Source organism: Manis javanica, chromosome 1 (genome assembly GCF_040802235.1).
Source record: "Manis javanica isolate MJ-LG chromosome 1, MJ_LKY, whole genome shotgun sequence".
NCBI classification, from domain to species: domain Eukaryota; kingdom Metazoa; phylum Chordata; class Mammalia; order Pholidota; family Manidae; genus Manis; species Manis javanica.
The window spans coordinates 168,940,695-168,960,141 of NC_133156.1; the positions used below are offsets into that span (position 1 = coordinate 168,940,695).

Sequence of the window (19,447 nt, forward strand, 5' to 3'; positions counted from 1 at the left end):
CAAGCTCCTTAGAATAGTATGGAAGTCTTTGCTGATATGGGCCCTGCTTTCCTCTTCATATACACTCTATCACTAGGATGGCTTTAGCTGCAATGTACAGAAAAGTCACCTAAAATGGACTCAAATATAACTAGCCTTGTTATCTTCTCTAACTAGAAGTTCCAGAGATGAGAAACTGCAGGGCTGCTCTGCTCAGAGGTTCACAGTATCACTCAGCACCAAGGGTCCTGTCCCCTCTCAGCTCTGCCATCTTTGTGGAGACAAGGTGGCTGCAGTGGCTCCCTGCCTCTCACTTTCCTTTGCATCTTTTGGGCCAAAACCCGGTGACGTGCCCTTTCTGAAATTGGCATGGAGTACCACCATTGGATTACACCAGTCAGCATTTCCCCAAATCCTAGGGCTCATCTCAACCCTCGCTTTCCCCTTGAAGTATTTCCTATCCCACGCCTGGCAGGTGTACTTGATTTCTCCTCATCTAATCATTCAAGGAACATCTACTGAGCATCCAAGAGGTGCCAGACAGGGGGGATACAACAGTGAACAAAAACAGACACTGTGCTACTCTCCTTTTGTCCCTGTTTCTTAATACTGAACATACTTATTATAATTTATAGAGTAGGTGATATTAGGCTCTCTAAACCTCAGTTTGCTTGTGTATAAAAGGCAGATAACAACATTCACTTCAATGTTGCAAGATGTAGTGACAACATACATACAGAACCTAGGGTATGCCCAGTTGACAGTGGATGCACAAAAAAATGGTAGCTCTTTACAGATTTGTTCCCCCCAGATGAAGCATATTATTTATGTGGGTGAACTCCTTTGACAGCCTCAAATAATATTTTCAAATGCACAAAATAAAACATCCCATCATGGGATAAGAAAGGCAACCAATTATATCGAAAGACAGTTACCAAATTTTAAAAAGTGTTTATAATGTAGAAATGCCATGTATGTTCTTTATTGATAATTAAAACATAGTATCAGATCTAATATTTCTAAATAGTGATGAGTGTTAATGATACTTTAAGATACCTACAACTGCTATAATGTCACAGGAAAATGTGATTTCTCTCTCCAACGGAGTCCCAGGGCTGCTAGTGTTAAATTGGTTTGTTTACAACATTTATATTTTAAGGAAGTGCTGAGTTTTGGTAACAGGCTAGGAAAAATAAAGATGCATTTTTTTTCCCATTCAGGTTGTCAAATCCCCCACCCCCAAATTCTATCTATGGACCCTTGGGATTTAATAGGTCTCAAATTTAAAGCCTTCTCCTGAAGCAAGGACAGATATGGTGTATTGACCCATCTCCCTCAAGCCCTAAAACAAATATCCAATAAGGCCCCAATACCTAGAGGTTTTAAAAAGCTTATGTATAAACACCAGAAAATGAGAACATATACAAAGGTGCAGACTGGGACTTCTTTTCAGAGCCTGGAGTCTGGAAGGACTTTAGACAAATTCTTCCATCTGCAGCAGTGGCTGTGTATATCCAATTTCTTTTAATGTTCCAAGTTTTTGAAATCTGCAGGGAACTACCTAAACTGCAGTGGCTAATCCTTAAGGGACTCCCCAGAACTCCTTCCCTAGGGCCACGCCTGTAACAGGCTGTCCACACATGTTGATGGGAGATACACTGTGTTGATGGGAGGTGTTGCTGTGCAGAGAGTCCTGGAGTTCAGAAGCTGTTGCTCCTGATGAGCTGTGTGACTTGGGCTAAGCCCACCGATAGGCTCCCAGAGCCTATTTGTCCATCTGTAAAAAGCAAGGGCTGGGGGAGATGGGGTGTGTTTGACACAAAACACCACTGATTGGGTATTATTCAATAAAAAAAAAATATATATATATATATATGTTTTAAAGACATTTTCTGGATCATCCATCGGGTCACAAAGTTAAGCCTTATTTGCATAATTTCAGTGTCTGCATTTGCATTTGTATTTACCATTGCAAGTAACAGTACTCTCAACTGTCACAAAACAAGGAGAGGCAGATGATGTGACAAACAGGAGGAGCTGGTGCCAAGTGCAGGCTCTATGATGTCACACTGGGCTGGTCCTGGATGCCCCCCTGTAGTCAGAATACAAAAAGTGATGAAAGAACAAAGGTATTCCTCCACAAATGGAAGATAAACACGGTAAACAAGCGACAGTCCAAACCACGTCTTAGAGGGCAGTGCCACAGTCACCTGGTACCTGGGATTTGAGCGCAGCGTGTGACGTGTCACACATATTTATGAGCTTACTTTGGATTTTATTGATTTTGTAGATTTGTTATCATTTAATTTAAAATTTTATTTCTGCTTATCTTTGAGAGCCACCATTCTAAGGAGCTCATAGGTATTTTTACGTTTGCACGTTTGATTAGCGTTCTTACAAAGCAGAAACTTAATTTAAGATGACATTGGAAGCATCTGTGGGACTTTTTTTTTACCTTTAAAGGAGGGAGCATCCAATATTAAATTCGAGAAACAATTAACTAAAAAAATCCCTATGAGGCTGTAATTCCTCAAAAACAAATTCAGACCTGCGGGCCTACGGGGGCGTGAGGGTGGGGTTAGGGGTTGGGCACCTTTGGAGGGAGGGGGATTTAGGGGTGTGTTCTGCTGCCCTCTGCTGGCCGTGGGAAACATGGGCTGGCTCATCCCGGGCCCAGGATTAATGTGGAGGATGCTTTTGCCCAGAGATTGGGGGCAGGGGGCTAATGCAGCTTGAAATGACCTTTATTTGCAGGAACGCTGCACAGAGCTCGCCCAGACCCTTCTGAAACCTCAAGACCTAGACTGAGTGTTTCACAAGCAGGCGCTGTCCCTGCTTAGGCATGAAGCCAGGTAAGGGAGAGGGGAAGACAATGCTACAAGCCCCTTGGGAGGTGAAGGGGGCGCTCTGTGGCTCCCTCTAGCGGCCAAACCGAGGGGGCTCCAGGGCTTTCCTCTGGCCGAAGGTCCCAGAGCCCTGCCTCAGTACTTGGCTTTGGACCTGTTACAGGTACCTTAGCTCCTGAGCATTCATTCTGAGGGAGGCGGCCCCTCCCCCATGCACACACCTTTTTTCCTGCTACCATAGGCCGTCCCTCGGCCTTCTTCTGAAAGATCGTGTGATGACCAAACATCCAGGAGGAGGAAACAGCCCTGAACCTAGCAGGATCCCCTTATTGGGCAGACCCTTGGGGACCCTGCTTTCTTCACCCCCACCCCCACCCTCTCCTGCCCAGTCACCTTTCCTCTCATGGGCCCTGCAGCAACTCCCACCAGTTCTGTTCCAATCAACCACTCACTCAGGCCATCCTCAGCAAAAGCTAGGCTTGCAGATTAGGTCCTGGCTTATGGGGTATTTAAGGAGTGTTTAGGTAATGTGGGAGCAACCCCTAAGCCGACTACCATAACACTATGGGTCAGTGCCACAGTGGGGTGGACAAAGGGGGCCGCAGGAAGGCTGCCTGGGCCCTGAGTTCCAGGGCCAGTTGCTCAGTCTTGGGGTAGTCCCTGCGTCTTGGGGCAGTCCCTGGATGTTGTCACAGGCTTTCATCCTTCTGCACAAGTCAACCCCAGCCTCATCTTTCCCTACCTGTTCTCTCTGCTTCGGTGCCCAACACAGTGCCCTACACTTGGCTAGAAGTCACCACACTGGCCCTCAGCGTTAGATTAGCCCCTGGAGACACCCAGGGTGTGGAATGGATGAATGGATGACTTGATGGGTGGAGGCCTGAAAAGGTGGGTCTGGAAAGAGGCTTTCTTGGGCAAACGCAGTGAACAGGACAGAGGCTAGCGGCCCAGCCCTCCCTTGGGGCTCACCCTTTGTTTAGCTGGGACACAGAAAACTCAGTAAAGCCTCCCTGACTTCGTCCATTTGAGTCTTTCCAGTGGGGCCTACCAGGTTGGGCCTCCCTGCCAGGAGCCAACTGTCTCACACATACTCACTTTGTACTCCTCCCATGATATTGCCCACCCCATTCAGCAGACAGCTGCCCCCAGCCATCCTGGGAAGGGTCCCAGCTCCAAGAGGGGGCCTGAGCCAGAGAAGAGCTCCCCACAGCAGCCCTGGCTCTCGGCTCCCTGCCCACGGCATCTGGCCCTTCTCCTAATGATAGACCCTCTCCTCTTCTCCTCCACCCTGACATCCTCACTCCCTGTCTCATCTTCAGATGAGTGCTGACTCTGATTTGAACAGAACTTGCCAGCCATCTGGCCCAAAGCGCCTCTCCCAGTCTAACATGACCGTGAATTCACAGACCCTAACACCCAGCCTCACATCCCACCTCCACCACACACTGGCTGGGTCGCCTAAGGCAAGTTACCTAACCCCGCAGAGCGTCACTGCCTCATCTCTAAAATGGAGGGCCTAGCAGCACTTTCTCATACAGCCCTGGTGAGGATTAAAGAAGTCAGTGTCTGAAAAGAGCTTTACGAGGGCTTAGCCTATCACCAGTGCCCAAGAGAAGGAATCGACCACCATCTTCAATGTAAATGAACAAGGCTTGTTAACCGGCCAGCAGAGCCTCACCTGACTAATCTGTGACATTCAGCCCCAAACACCCCCCACAGAGCCTGTCCCTGGGAACGAGGGTGACTCCAGCCCCTTGCCCAGAGCCGTGCCAGCACAATGGACACCAAAGAACTTTGTCCTCCAGGAAGAGGCAGTCTCACAGAAAAGGTAAGACAAACAAATGAAGCAATTAGTTAAAAAATACAGGATAGCTTAAAAGTACCAAATTGTTTCGTGCAGACTATAATTGGGTCAACCTAAGAACCATTTGTACTGCATTTTAGCATTTACCTAGCACTTGGAAATACATTACCTCACATAATTCACATAATCCTCAACACAAACCAGCCACATGACTATTGTAATTACTACATGAGGTAACTGAGGTTCATGAAGATGAAATGGCTCACCTGTGGGTGGGTGACTCAAAGGACACTTTCAACCTGATTCTAATGTCATTTGGGACCAGGATCCTTGCTTTGTCCAGTAGGTGTGATGTGTGCATGTATATGTGTCTGTGTATCTGTGTGTGTATGTGTGTGTTTACAAGGTGGGTGCTTCTTCAGACTTCATCTCTTAGCCTCCTCCCTTCATCCCCATGATTCCATTGGGGCCAGAATAGCCTGTAGTTCACGTTTCACATCTATCTGTGCTGTGTCCGCTGACTGTTCTGGGTCCTTTCTCATAGATCTGCTGGCCTCTCAGAGCTGGAGAGGTGTCCAAACCATCCAGAGGATGGGGATTTTTGTGACCCAGGTGACCCCAACTCTGCCCTGAGGCCATGAGAAACACGGCAGCCTGGAGAGGGACCCGTCTGTGCAGGAAAGCAGGCAGCAGGGCTGGAGTGCCAGGGCCAGTGAGGGTTACAGAGACCTGGAGAGCAGGCTGCAGCAGCCCCTAGGGGGCCTTCAGGAGAAGCACAGCGATGCTCCCGAACTCACCCGTGAGAGGGAGGGAGGAGCAGGGCCCAGAAGCGGAGCCCTGGCCTTGGGAAGGATGGAGAGTGGGAGACCACAGCTGAATGTGACCAGCTACATGGGACAGAGTGTGATGGAAACTACACATGGAACTTGAAGCCACAATGCCTGGGTTCACATCCCATCCTCTGCTCCGTAGTAATACCACAGTGGAAAGTTACTCACCTCTCAGCATCTCCGTTTCCCCATCCATAAAGTGCAGGTAATAGTAACACATGTGCCACAGGTTGCTGTCAGGATTAAATCAGTTAATTTTGTAAGCCATGACCTGGAGGCAGGTAGATGTGGCACATACCTAGGCACCACCATCACTAGTTGGCAGCCACTACTCTGTGCCCACAAACCACACAGAGTCATCACACTGAACATGCACTTTTATTCCAGGAATTCCAAACCTTTCAACAGGGTGGAAGCCTCTCACAGTGAAGGCCAAGATCTCTGGATCTGGTTTGGGGATCAGACAAACTAATGCTTGGAGATCATGAGTCCCAGACATGTGCTGATGGAGTAAGCAGCCCCCACTGCACAGGGTTCGGGGGTCCTAACCTGCGGAACTGAGGTCAACTCTGTGCCCAGCCTCTTCATCTGCAGACCCTGACACTTCCACTGTAGCAGTGGTGCTCCTGTACCGGCAGTGGGGGTTCACCCCAGCCTCCCTGAGGACCAGGCACACCACCACCATGGTGAGAACACAGAGCAGCCATGGGACAGAGTAAAGCCAGCTGGCTCTGGACCCCACTGCACAGCCTCCTGAGAACCTCCTGCACCAACTCAAAGCAGGGAGAAGGTGCACAGGGCAGCTCCCTGGGGCCCGCAGCCTAAAGGAAGCCCTTCCAACCTGGCTATGCCAGGGCTTTAGGGAAGTGACCCCTCCACTGCTGGCTTAGGTCTTGGATCGCGTCCCGAAGCATCCATGTCCAGTCGTCACCCTTCCGCATCGGGGTACAGCGGGTCTCTTTGTGCTCCAGAGCCAGGATCTCTGCAGGAGTCTCTGGGGTCAGCCCGGCAGCCAGGACAGCTTCTGGGAACTTGGCTGCAGAAGCAGGGGCCAGACAGCATCGGGGAGGGCTGTGGGGGTGGAGCAGGTGGGAACAAGAGCACAGACAGACAGGTACAGAAAGGAGAAGGTGGGAGGGACAAGAAGGAACAGGGCAGGGTTCGGGGTGGGAGGCGGTGGGCACAAAGGGGAGAGAGAGGCAAACGTTTAGTGCCCTGAACTTATTTCTGCAATGATCTGCGGGCAACTGCCTCCTCCTTGGAGGCCTAGCTCGACCACCATCTCTCCCAGTGGCTGGCCCTGGATATCTATCACACATGCTCTTTAGGGACCACAGTTCTCAGGGCACAGCTCCACACAGCAACCATCACGCTCATCAGAGCTGTGAGTTCACACTCTCCTGTCTCCCCTGCTTGGGGAAGAGGGGGGCCCCTCAAAGCCAAAGGGCCTCCCAGTGGCCCAGGTGCTGGTGGCCATACCTGGGCTGCTGTCTGTCTGTCTGCTGGTAATGGTAACTCACAGCCACGGCCGAGTGAGGGCACAGCAAGTACCGATTCTCTGCCCAGCAGCGGGCCATGGTCTGGGTGATGGTCTCATCCGAGACGGACACAGACGCCACTGCCCCTGAAAGCTGACAGGTCCCAGGATCAGGGGGTGAGAATCGAGGTTGGGGGGAAACAGGAAAAAGATGACCAAAATGCCACTGTGTAACACAGCGAGAAACAGCAGGGACACACGAAACGTTTGGAATAGATGGCACTCAGCTCAAGAGAAAATCTGGACTCCCACATTCCCCGGTTTTTGGCTGATTCACTCAAGGAAAGGATACATTTGAGTTTCAGGTCAATAAAGAATAAACTTAGGATTTGGCTCATGAATCAGCACATGAGTATATAGTCTTGTTCAATGACCTGACAAATGAGGGTTCAGGCATGCACACCTTCCTGGTGCCTCTTGTTGGTGTGCCCCTTCCTGTGGGCTGGAGAACACCTTCCTGTCAGTTCCCATGCAACTTTCTACACCTCCTCCAGGAAACCCCCTACCTCAGGGGAACAGTGCCCCTCAGGGCGGACCTCTTATCTCTTCATCCTGAAAATGTATTGCATGCTTCTCATGTGCCAAACACCCTGCGCAAACGTGACTGCAACAGAGAGCACGGGGTATTATAAATCATTTACATAGCTACTGTCCCATTAGGGTTCACAGAAGACAGCAAGTGTATTTTATCTATGCACAGGTCCTGGCTCATAGCAGATATGTAAAATGAATGAATAAATGAAGATGGAGTCTTCTGTATGTACAACCTTTATAAGAAGAGGCCAGAGAGCTAGCCAAATCTCTTTCCACCATGTAAGGACACAATGAGAAGGCGGCAGTCTGAAACTTCTCTGGAAGTTGCCTTCACCAGAACCCAACCGTGCTGGCACCTTGATCTCAGACTTCCAGTGTCCAAAACTGCAAGCAATGAATTTCTCTTGTTTCTAAGCTACCTGGTCTGTGGCACTTTGTTACAGCAGCCCTAACCGACTAAGACTGGTTGCATCAAATGCATGGGTTCTAAAGGACAGAAATTCTACTCCAGTCTGTATGGGTGGCTGAGCCCAGGGAACTGTAACCAGTTCTGGGAAGACCCCTTTAAGATGGGCCCCGACCAGGCAGTGTTAGGACATGTAAAGGACAGCTGAAGAAACCAGGAAGACTCAGTGGGTAACGGAAGATTCTCTTCAAATATGGGAGTCAGATGGCTCAGCAGTGCATGAACTACAAGCAGGAGAAAGAATCTAGCTCAACAGAAAGAACCTTCTAATGATTAGAGTTGGTGTGACGCAGCGCGGTCCTGATCACTGGAGACAGCCACAGTCTGGATGACCACTTAGTGAGAATTAGTGGAGAAAGTGAAAGACAACTTCAGCATATGAAATCCATTTGTTTTTATATTAAGTGACCACCAACAGATTGCATTAAAATAAAAGCAATCCTTCCCAACTAGATTCCCTCCACTCTGAAGACATAAAATTTCTCCTTTTCACACTGGTCTCTGCAAATTCTGGATAAGCAAAGTAGCTATTACTGGAAGTCAACAATACATAAAAATAATAGTGTATCAAGCACACCATTGCCAGGTAGTGTACAAAGAGTTTCATGGGCATTATTTGACTTCAGTCTTCCACAACACTGTGAGGTAGGCATTCGCATTACCCCCACTGAACAGAGGAGAAAATCGAGGCACAGAGCTTAAGCACCTGGCCCAAGGTTTTAAAGCTGGCTTGGAGTTGAGCCCCGTCTGACTAAATCAGTGCTCCCGCTGCCCCTCCTCCCTCAATAAACTGATCCAAAGAGGGGCTGCAAAGGTGCAAGGCTCACAGCAGGGACTCAAGAAACTGGTATTCTCTCCCCTCGAACAGATTTTAAAACTGGAAGTCCAGCTCCGTGGCTATGCCCTTTCCTTTCTCCATGGTGTGTGCATCGTGACCGACCTTCCTGTGCAGCTCCGTGGGTAGGCTCAGGCTTTGAGTCCTTTCAAACTGCTCCATGAGGGCTCTCGTCACCTGGCTATTGGAGCCGGAGAGCAGCCAGAAGATCCTCTCCATGTTGTAGGGCACCTGGGCAGGCAGGCAGCATCCCGGGGGTGCACTGATCTCAGCCCTCATATACCACCCCACCCCCAACCAACACCTGGGGCCAGACTTGCACCCCCCACCCCCAGATCCCACCTGAATGTCCATAGCTGAGGCCCAGGTTGTTTTGACAGCCTCGGACAGAGAGAAGTCTCCCCATTGGATGGTCCTGTGGAGGATGTCATTGCTGTTCACTGCCATGACCAGGTAGACGGGCAGGCCCATCCTCTGAGCAATGCACCCAGCTCAAGACAAGAGAGGAGAAGCACAATGGTTTTTGAGACATGACATCAAAAGCACAAGCAACAAAGAGGGAAAACTGATAAACTGGATTTCATCAAAATTAAGAAACTTTTGTGGTTTTTCAAGCTTGTATGCTTCCAAGGACAGTATCAGTAAAATGAGAAGGTAGCCAACACAATAAGACAGAGTTGCAAATCATGTATCTGATAAGGGACCTGTATCCAGAACATATCAAGAACTCTTACAACTCAACAATAAAATACAAATAACTCAACTAAAAAGTGGGCAGAGGACTTGAGTAAATATTCCTCAAAGAAGATATACAAATGGTCCCCATCACAGGTGCATGTGAGGATTAAATGACTTAATAATTGGAAAGCACATAAGCAATAACTGCTGCATAGTAAGTGCTTTTTAAATGTTATTATTATAGAAAATGATTTTAATGCCACGCAGCCATACAGCACTGTACTCTCACAAAGTTCATTTACACACATAATCTCATTTGCACCTCACAGCAGTCCTGAGATGATAAGCGATGTGATCCAATCTCCTTTTTATAGCTTATCAGCTGAGTCTAAGGGACTTCCCCACAGCTGTTCAGCTAGTAAAGGACAGAACTGGGGCCAGAACACTAAGTCCAAAACCCTTGCCACCACACGTGGCCTCTGGATAGTGTGTCTAGGAGGGGGAATATGTGCCATTTGAGCTGCCTGCCCTCCCAGCAGCAGCTGGCAGAGATGGGGAGTAAAGTCTGTATTTCAGCAAGAGGGCACTGCCAGTCAGACATGCAGCTGAACTTTGACTCCATCTCTCCACACTCTGCTGAGTGGAGTCAACCCACCATGCACCACCTGCAGCAAGAGGCCTGGAGGTCCCCCCTGGTAGTTAGGGGAAAGTTTTCTAGGAGCTTGTTCTCTGTAGTTCTTGTTATTTTCAGAGCTATTTCTCAATTTTTCTCCTTAAAGCTGCAGCCAAAGGGCAGCGGGGAGGAATAAGCGCCACAAGCATTTTTCTGGAAAGCCCACGTCCGTTCAGAGGTCCCCTTACCTGCAAGGTTACCCGCAGCCCCAGTTGGCACAACTACCTCCACAGGGGGCAGGGAATGCATCTCTAAGGATGGCGCACACTGGAAATAAGCGAAGAAGTGGTGGGCCATTTGCACAAGGATCCGGGCCCAGTTGATTGAATTCAGACTCATCAGATTGTACTTCTTGACAAAAGCCACGTCGGCAAACACAGCCTTGATGGGTTTGTCAAGCTCATCGCTGTTGCCCTCCACTGCCAGGGAGAGAGGGGAGGGGGGCTGTCAGAAGCACAAAGGACCCCCAGGCAGTCAGCACTCACCTACAACCAGGACCCCCCAGGCTGGGCCCATCCTGCCAGGACCTTCCCTCAGCCTTGGTTTCTTTAACTCTCACAGGTCTCGGTCTGGTTTTCTAGACTTAGAATTAAGTTCCTCAAGGGTAGAAACCATGTCACATATTTTCATGGTCATATTTCCAATGTTTCTACCATTATATAATATTAGATATAAAATGTCAACCTTCTGGGATATTGGGAAAAGAATTCCTCTTTGTATTCCTTGCCACCGCCACTCCCTGGGGACAAGGAGGAATGGTTTATCCGGTTGTGAGATGGCAAGGGGCTGATCCTTTACTCTGCGGTCCTCTGTCCAGGGCTGGGGAGAAACAGTGGCCGTTTCATGTCTACGCTCCTTCCATTATTGAGATCACAAGGGTGGGTGCTCTGCTCTCTGCTGGCATGGGGAGGGCTTCTCCTCCCTGAACCAGGTGTCTACACAGTTTAGTTATGGATGAATTATTGTGTAAATTTGTGGGTGAAGTGGTTATAAATCCAAGTTGCATTCCTCAATCCAGCCCAACCAGCAATCAAGCCAATATTGATCTCTTATCTGAAACCTGGGTCTATTTCTCCATTGCCTCCAAACTTGGAGGAGAGAAGGTTGAGATTTATTGGGAGAAATGTCAAGTAGGCACTGAGGTGGTAATTCCTTCCACCCTCCACCACGGTGTAGCAGCAATGAGGCCAGGGTGCTGACTCTAGAGCCACACACAAGGGGGATGTGTGCTGGGGTGCTAGGAAAATATTCATTGCTTGTAAGACAGAGCCACAGGAAGAGAGACCTCGTTACCTTAAGTAACCATCATCTGCCCCAAGAGGAATGAGCCTTGGCATTGGAGAAGGTGAAAAGACAATCCAAAGAACCTTGGTCCCCAAAGACACTGCTGAGCCACTGAATGAACCAATCAGGAGCCCATCCTACCTCTAGACTTCCAGTTATACTAGCTGGAAAATAACTCCTGTTCAAGCTTATCTGAGTTAGATGTTCTGTTACTTCCAGTCCAAAACATCCCAAATAACATATAACTAGCACCTGCTGATAATTCTGTGCTTAAAAAGAACCAAGTATACAATGTATATGGAAATCAATGACTTTATAAAACATCAGTGTCCAACACACAGCCATCCAGGTGGCCCATCATCCCATTTCCTGAGCTTACCAGTTTCGGGAAAATATACTTCCACGGTCAGCTCCTGAACTAACATATATCCTCCTGGAAACCAAATCAGAAGGTTCCAGAAAGGAAACGAAGAACTTGAACAGTGCTGTTTAGAAACAAAAACTAACTTCCTTAAAGTTTGCTGCCTTGTTTTCTTGAAGCTCAGAACATGTGCAATACAGAAATGCCCCTTCAGCTCCAGCAATAACACATTTATGACATACCACATTTGTCATCTACATCTCTGCTATGGTTTTACAACCATAGTTTTACCATTTTGTCAAGGAGCATGGTCAAGAATGGAGCTTCCATATATGCCCTTAAATAGATGCCTTCCAATATCTGTGTAAAGGCAAGAAGAGAGTAGACGGTAGCACAGAGGCATAGAAAGCTATTCTCTCCTTTGATTCTAGGCACAGGCAATGCTAGATCCATAACTAGCAATTCTGGTGCTTAGTGTATAGTAAGGACCTCAGGAGCCTGAAATCTCATGCATTAAAATCATGCAGTAACTGCAAAAAAACACAAATATGGACAATTACCAAGGCTAATGTGTAAGATTTTGCCAACACCTGCATTAGCTAAACCATGAACCCATCACTGGAATATATATGTGCTTGCTAAAGAAAAGAGCAGAAGGGGCTTCTTACTTGCTCTTGAACAAAGGAGAAAGGACATGCATGCTACTCCCATGGGTCAGGTTTGTTTTCTCCGTGCTTTTGCTCCTTGACAAAACGGGTGATATATAAAAAAGTCCTCTAAGGGATTATACCAGGATTACACTCACCGGCTGAGTGACCAAACCAAGCCAGGCCACCTGGACAGCTTGTCCAAGGCAATCATGTACAAAACCTCTAGGACATCTACTCTCATATTCCTACCCCTACTTTGGGGCTACCTGGGGTCTAGTGGGGTATGAGAGGTGGAAATAAAAATGTATGGCTCCACTCAAACTCACCCCCCTTTCTCTACTCTTGGTCTTCACCATGATTAAATCCACTTGGAATAGATGGCCTGACATTAAATGAGATGGATTTTGGCCTTTCTGTAAGCATAAAATGCTACAATTCTTGATGTGGCTCAGGCAGGTGTGTCACTAGTCATGGGTACCAGGAGTGGCTTCTTATTTTATATCCTTGGACCCACTATGCAGAGCACAGCTTAATCATTTCTACGTTGCAATGACACATTCTCCTAAAATAAGTACTTAACATTTCGTACCTTCTAAACTTCAGTGCCATGGGACAAAACTCTAGTCCCCTGGATCAGGCTATTGGTTCTGGGCAGCTGCTTGTACATATGGCACCAGCAGGTGGACCATGCATGGAGGTAGCATTCTTTGGGGTATGATTTTATAAACCTGCACCTCCTAGGCTATACAATCAGTACTGATTTCTGCACCTGTGACCTCCAATAACTTATGAGACTGTGTAGCCAAGAGCCTGCCCAGAGGTAAGCCCAGGACATATATCAAACTCAAAATATGACTGATGAAGGGAAGCAGGGAGGGAGAAGGAGGAGGAGGAAGGATGGTCAGCTAGTCAATTGATCAGATTTGTTCCAGCCCATCTCCCAAAACAGACGCACTCAAAGTAGAGCCATGCTGTCCCTGGGGCCTCTGAGCCAAACATACCTCCAAACACACGGACGTTCTCCTTCAGCACTGTCGTCATCTGCAGCTCCTGAATCTTAGTGCAGAGACCCTTGGGCAGCAGAACAATGATGCCCACATTCTCTGTCCCTTGAACACTCTCAATGGCAGCACTCCCTGTGTCCCCAGAAGTTCCTGGAAGGGAAGAAAAACCCTCCCCTTTAGGACAAAGGGACAGAAAAGGAAAAGAAATGGCCTCTAAAGCACTGTGGCCAAATAAGGCAATATCTACTTTCAAAGGCTTGGAGGGTGGGAACCTAGTGCTTCCTGGGGGGACCATGAACCTCCAAGAGATCTGTGGATAGAAATCAGGGCATCTGTGAACTTGGTACCATGTAATCTTACGTGTTTAAAAATACGATTCTGAAAAGGTGCCATAGCCTCCACCAGACTGTCAAAGGGGTCCATGGCACAAGGTCAAGAACCCTGCTCCAGAAGACCCAGTAAGCCACTCCCTGAGAGATGTCACTGGAGGCCATCTGTGGGTGGAGACCAGCAAGTCGGGGCACCAAGGACTCCAGTGCTCACACCCGCAATGCGCACCTACAACCACGGTGACATGCTGCTTCCTCCTCTGCAGGAAGTACTGCAGGAATTGTGCTGTGCAGCTCAGGGCCAGGTCCTTAAATGCATACGTGACCCCATGCCACAGCTCCAACACGTTCAGCCCATCCTTCAACCTGGACAGATGGACCACCTCTCTGTGGCGGAATCTGCTGAAGGCTTGGTCTATCAGACCTGCCAGGAGAGAGGGGGTTGCACAGTGAATAAGGATGTTACCTTGTCTAACAAGTTCTCTCAGCCTCTGTAGATGGGCTTTTGCATTTGAAGTTTCTATCTCCTGCTACTGGATAAAAAGACCACAAATTTTTATCCTAAATGACACTGTGTATGACTATAATTGTATAATTCTAAATAGAGTCTGAAAAGACATGAACCAAACCGTTCATAGATACCTCGTAGCAATTCCCCTAGAGCAGCAGGTGCTGTAAGACTTTAATTTTTTACTTTATAAGCTTCATTGTTTGAATCTCTCCTGAGTACGTATTTCAATACAGGTTCAATTAAACAATTAGGCAATGAACAAATTGATGTCTCACCTCTTCTAATATTCCTTCCTAAGGGCAGAAAGCTGTTTGTGCACTACTAAATCTCACAGCCCTGATGCCAGAACCTTGAGATGGCTTATACATAATCCTACCTAAGTCAGGTCCTCTAAAGCTGTGTTCCTCAAACTTAAATTAGCACTTGAGATCTTAAAATACAGATTCTGGTTCATCGGGCCTGAGGGATCTAATAAGTCCCTGGGCAATGGCGTCTGTGCTGGTCATGGGACCACATTTTGAATAGTCTTCCTCTTTCCACCTTCAAACTCCACCATTACCTTATGGATTAGATCATATATTTGGCCTGTGAACCAGTAGCACTGGCATCATCTGGACATTTAATAGGAATGTAGAAACTCAGGCCCACACCAGACCTACTGAATGTTAACGAGATCCCCAAGAAGAATCGATGGGCACATTACACATTACACTTTGAGCTGGTCCTAGGACTCTCAAAGTCCCTTCTAGAACTACCATTCAAGGAAATAAAACAGCAATCTGAAGGCCTGGGTGCTTTATATGCAGGGAGGAAATATCCCAACATTCAAGCATCTTAGGATGATGGCAAAATCCCCCTCTTGAAAAGCTTTTTTTTTTTTTTTAAAGAAACTAAAGGGAAAAAATTCTCTGTAGATCATGTCAGCATTCATCTCACAATAAGTGGGAGCTGGAACGGATGAACTCTTTAGGGATATTTCCAATCCTGGGAGTCCAGAGTCTGGAAAGAACTCCCAAGTTTGAAAAATGTGACCAGAGACCTCCCAAGGGTTAAGTGATGGATTTGCAACTCTGCGGGGGACTGGGCTGGCAGGGGAGTGAGTGGGAGAGCAGGGAGGTGGGGGTGCTTACAATTTAAGTCATCCCTGGGAATGAGCTCAGAGCCAATGAAGAGGACGCACAACTCCTTCACCAGGCTGGGGTAGGACAGCGTGCTCCACTCATGCAGGGTCTCTCTGCTCAGCTGTGGGAGCTCCTCAGGCATGAAGAGGCCCCCATCAGGAGCATAGCCAGAGAAGAGGGCCCCCTCAAAGTCGACCCGGGGGGCCATCCCCCTAGTGCTGACGTACCACATGATCCTGGAGGCCTGCAGAGGGAACAGTCCCAGAGGTACCTGATCAAGCTCAGTACCCCACAGGGTGAAAGTGAAACACTGCCAGCCCCCAGCTTGCCCCAGACCACCACTTACTGCGGTAGGTGTCCCAGCCCGGGACCGGGAGACTAGAGCCCTACAGTCTCATGCCAGCCCCACTTGGGACTGTGCAAATGTGATCTCTCCAATCAAAATGAGGCAATCCCACATCAGTGGCAATCCTACTGCCTTGTCAGGGGGGCACAGGAGCATGCCGGGAAGGTGAGAAGAAGGCCTTGGGGTAAAGGTAACACTAATAATAAAGCAATTGTCATTTTGATATATTACTTGAGAAGACTGCCACGCTTGGTTATACACCCTTTTGAGAGATGTCTGGGTCCACATCTGCTGAAAAAATAACCACTTAAATGGTTAGCTAGCAATGTTGCCTATAACATAGCATTTCACCACTCTGGTAATTTGTCAAAATCAACATGGGAGCTTTAAAAAAAATACTCCTACCTGGGACCCTCCCTGGATCAATTAAACTACAAGTTGTACATGAGAGGCTCTTTGCATTATTCTAATGTGCACCTAGGGTTAATCACAGGGAACCAACTCATTCCAGTCTGTCCAGGACTTTCCTAGTTTTAAAACTGAAAGTCCCATGTCCCAGAAAACCCCTCAGTCCTAGGAAATTAGGGCAGTGGGTCATTCTGTTGAAAATTAGGGCCTAATCCTAGAAGAACAATTAGAAGTACCAACACAATACCCTTAATACTGCCCAGCCACAGCTAGTTGGCCCTCTGTGGACTCAGTACTCTGATTGGGGTCGGGGAGAGGGAGTGTCCAGGGGCACCCAGGCCTAACTTCGATACATCTCCACAACAGGCAGGTTCCCAGGAGTCAGGGGACATGTCAAGGGGCTGGGCTGAGCCAGGCCTGAGCTCTGAATGCCTTTCTCTGGAAGGGTCAGTGAATTCAGGGCTCTGGTTTTAACGCCCACAGCACCTCAGGGGATGAATTTAACTAGACACAGTTCTCAGTATCAGCTTGGATTCACCTGTGCCAGGGTCAGAGGGAACCCCTGCGCTCTGGGGCACAGACACCTGAAGCTCCCCACCTCCCACAAACTACCAGAGTGGTGGACCACTAGGTTACAGGCAACAGTGTTAAATGACCATTGAGGTGGTCATTTTTTTGAGCGGAAGTGGACCCAGACATGAGCAAGCATTGATCTGGAGGAATGCTAGTTCTCAAGTGTAGCTCTGACACCTCTGAGCCCTGTGTGCCATTCTCGTGCCTACACACACAAGGGCATCCAACTTAGAGCCAAGTTTAATCATCTAAATCATGAATCTTTTGAAAGTGAAAGTGGATACTATTAATAATTATGCTGGGACAATGAGTGTGAGCTAGAACTGTCTCAAGCAAATTGGGTCATATGGTCACCCTTGTAAAGGACATCTCAAAAGAAATGAAATCAGAGTAACTCCAAAAGCTACCTGGAGTGGGTAAGCAAATGGCTCAGAGTTTCACAAAACAGAACCGGGTTAGGGAGGCCAGAGTCTAACAGTGCCTTCAATAAAGGGAAGAGTTTCTGTAACTCTGTGCAAGGGTTAGAGCCAACACAAACTGCCCAAGACCCTGAACTGACAAGAGGGAGATCCTGCCTGGCCACATCACTGGACTGGACCAAAGGGGAGGAGATAACTGAGCTGCCAAAGCAGCAGCCGCAGGCCTGAGGGCAAGGGCAGGCGCTGCAGGCAGCAGTGAAGAAAGTCATCTGCAGCACACCCTTCCCTGGATGAGCTGGACTGCATCACACCTGCAGCACTGGGTTGTTCTGAGCTCCCCGCTTTAAGGGGGACATGGACAAACTGACCCAGGACAAAGGAGAGGGCCTGACACCTGGCTCTGCACATGTCAGTGCAGGGAACCAGACTGAGCAGTGCACAGGCAATCTTCACCAGGGAAGGACTGTCCCTGCTCTGTCCAACAATCCCAGGGAGCAGCCTTCTCAAGACAACAGGGCGAAGCTACAGAGCACACACACCACTGGGTTCAGCGTGAGGTAAACGAAAAGAAAGGCCCAGAAGTAGCAGCAGCTGCCACAGGAGGTGATAAAACTGAAAAGCAAATCAGGCACTTTTGTTGCACTGCTGCAGGGGCTCCAGGCATCAGATGGAGCCTGGGCTAAGTGACTTCTGGGGTTTAAGATTTTATGTTAAAAAGAAAGCCAAAGGCCTAAAACGGATTCTCTTGTGTCAGGCTCACATCACCAAACTGGGGCTTAACACCCAATGGAACTGCAGTTTCAACCTTCCTCAGGAGAGTAATCCTAGAAGAGAATTTCCTGAGCAGCACCTAAATAAATACCCTTTGGGGGACAAAGGTGACCTTGCCAGAAATAATCCTTTTTTTGTGACTTGTCTGCCTTTAGAAACATCTTTCGGTGGCCCACTGGAGTTCCTCTCTACTTACTGGTTGGGATGCTGCAGGATTCACAAATTGTTCAAAGAGAGCCAAATGTTATTTTAAATTTTACTCTGTTCAATTGTTGTTATGTGACAATAATTGACCCTTGTGATTCCTCTGAACCCTGCTCCAGAGTGGAGACAGCGTAGAAAAACTGACCATTAACCTGAATAAATAACAAGAGGAAGGAGACTGACTGCCTAACGCAGGGAAACACTCTAGTAAGTCAAGAAATCTTCTGAGAAGGGGTGGGGCAGGGCGGAGACTTGGAGCCCAGCGGCCAAGTCCCTGGCCAGTGACCGCGGACTGGCCCCCAGCGCTGAAGCGCCAGCACGCTGCACGCAGGCCCCTGCCTCTGTAAAGTCACCCAGCAGCAGTACGGCTAGCCAAGCCTGGGGCTGAGGACGGGTTTTGGTAAGGTCTGCAGGATAAGGTTCCACCCCCCGCCTCTAAAAACACCGCAGACATCCTTCTCGGGGCTCTCCTGGAACTGCAGGAACTCTCACAAGTTGGAGAGCATTGGAAACCCTCATCCCTCCCAGCTTCCCCCAAGTCTGGGCGCCCAACTAGAGGCTACAGAACGCGGCGCGGAGGCGGACGCAGCTTCCCTGAAGTCGGGCTTGAACGAAAGCGCGAGAAGCTCAAGAGCCAGACGCGGCGCTACGGTTCCCCGGAGAGGACGCCGCGATCGCCGGCGGGGCACGCGGGGATGGGCCCGGGACCGCGAGCCGCGGAAGGCCAGCCCCCGCCCCGGGGTCGGACGGGCCGCTCGGACCGGGGGCAGTTACCCGGTCGGGAGGCGGAGGGAGCGCGGCGGGCGGCCGGCCCGGGGTGCGCGCTGCTCGAGGCCCTCGGCGCTCAGGCTTCCGGTTGGAGGCCGAGGCGGGCCCGGGGGAGGCCCGGGGCGGAAGGAAGGGCGCGGGAAGAGCGGGAGGCGGGAGCGCAGGGATGCAGTGAGAGAGGAGACTGCGTTCCTCGGCTTGTGCTCAGGGCATTGGCTTAGCCGTCTACTCACGTGCAGTCTCTTATCCTGCGCTGCAGCCCTGGGAGAACCACATAACCTAATTTTTCCGGTTAGAAAACCCAGGACAAGACGGAAAGAAGAAAAGCCCTCATCTTCTTTGGGCTTCACGCCTCTTCGCGGGCAAAATCAGACAGCTGGACAAACTCCTGGTTTCTCAAAGTGGGTTTCAGAATCCTCAGGGATACCAGACATTGTTTTAGCTCCAGAGTTCTTTGTGGGAAAACACTTTTTAGCAAACATAGATTTATTCTAGGATAAAATGCATCCTCAGTTT

General features: G+C 49.0%; 1 protein-coding gene and 1 long non-coding RNA gene across 4 annotated transcripts; one reads left to right on the forward strand and one right to left on the reverse strand.

Annotated features, from left to right (window-relative positions):
• The first annotated feature begins 2,096 nt into the window (after positions 1–2,096).
• LOC140849555 (uncharacterized) lies at positions 2,097–5,303 on the forward strand. Of its 2 annotated transcripts, none has more exons than XR_012131601.1 (4): positions 2,097–2,138; positions 2,734–2,831; positions 4,526–4,653; positions 5,174–5,303. It is a non-coding gene; the product is annotated as an uncharacterized lncRNA (long non-coding RNA). The 2 variants fall into 2 exon arrangements; XR_012131590.1 differs by lacking the exon at positions 2,097–2,138 and adding an exon at positions 2,183–2,340.
• A 515-nt stretch (positions 5,304–5,818) lies between these two features.
• On the reverse strand, positions 5,819–19,090 carry THNSL2 (threonine synthase like 2). Of its 2 annotated transcripts, XM_037012072.2 has the most exons (9): positions 18,938–19,090; positions 15,452–15,686; positions 14,040–14,234; positions 13,479–13,631; positions 10,371–10,601; positions 9,174–9,322; positions 8,937–9,062; positions 6,939–7,090; positions 5,819–6,530 (listed from the first exon to the last, which is right to left on the reverse strand). In XM_037012072.2, exons 2-9 carry the CDS (start codon positions 15,672–15,674, stop codon positions 6,305–6,307), a joined length of 1,455 nt encoding a protein of 484 aa, XP_036867967.2. In that variant the 5' UTR covers positions 15,675–15,686; positions 18,938–19,090; the 3' UTR covers positions 5,819–6,304. The 2 variants fall into 2 exon arrangements, with proteins under 2 accessions (XP_036867967.2, XP_036867969.2); XM_037012074.2 differs by lacking the exon at positions 8,937–9,062.
• Positions 19,091–19,447: the final 357 nt, after the last annotated feature.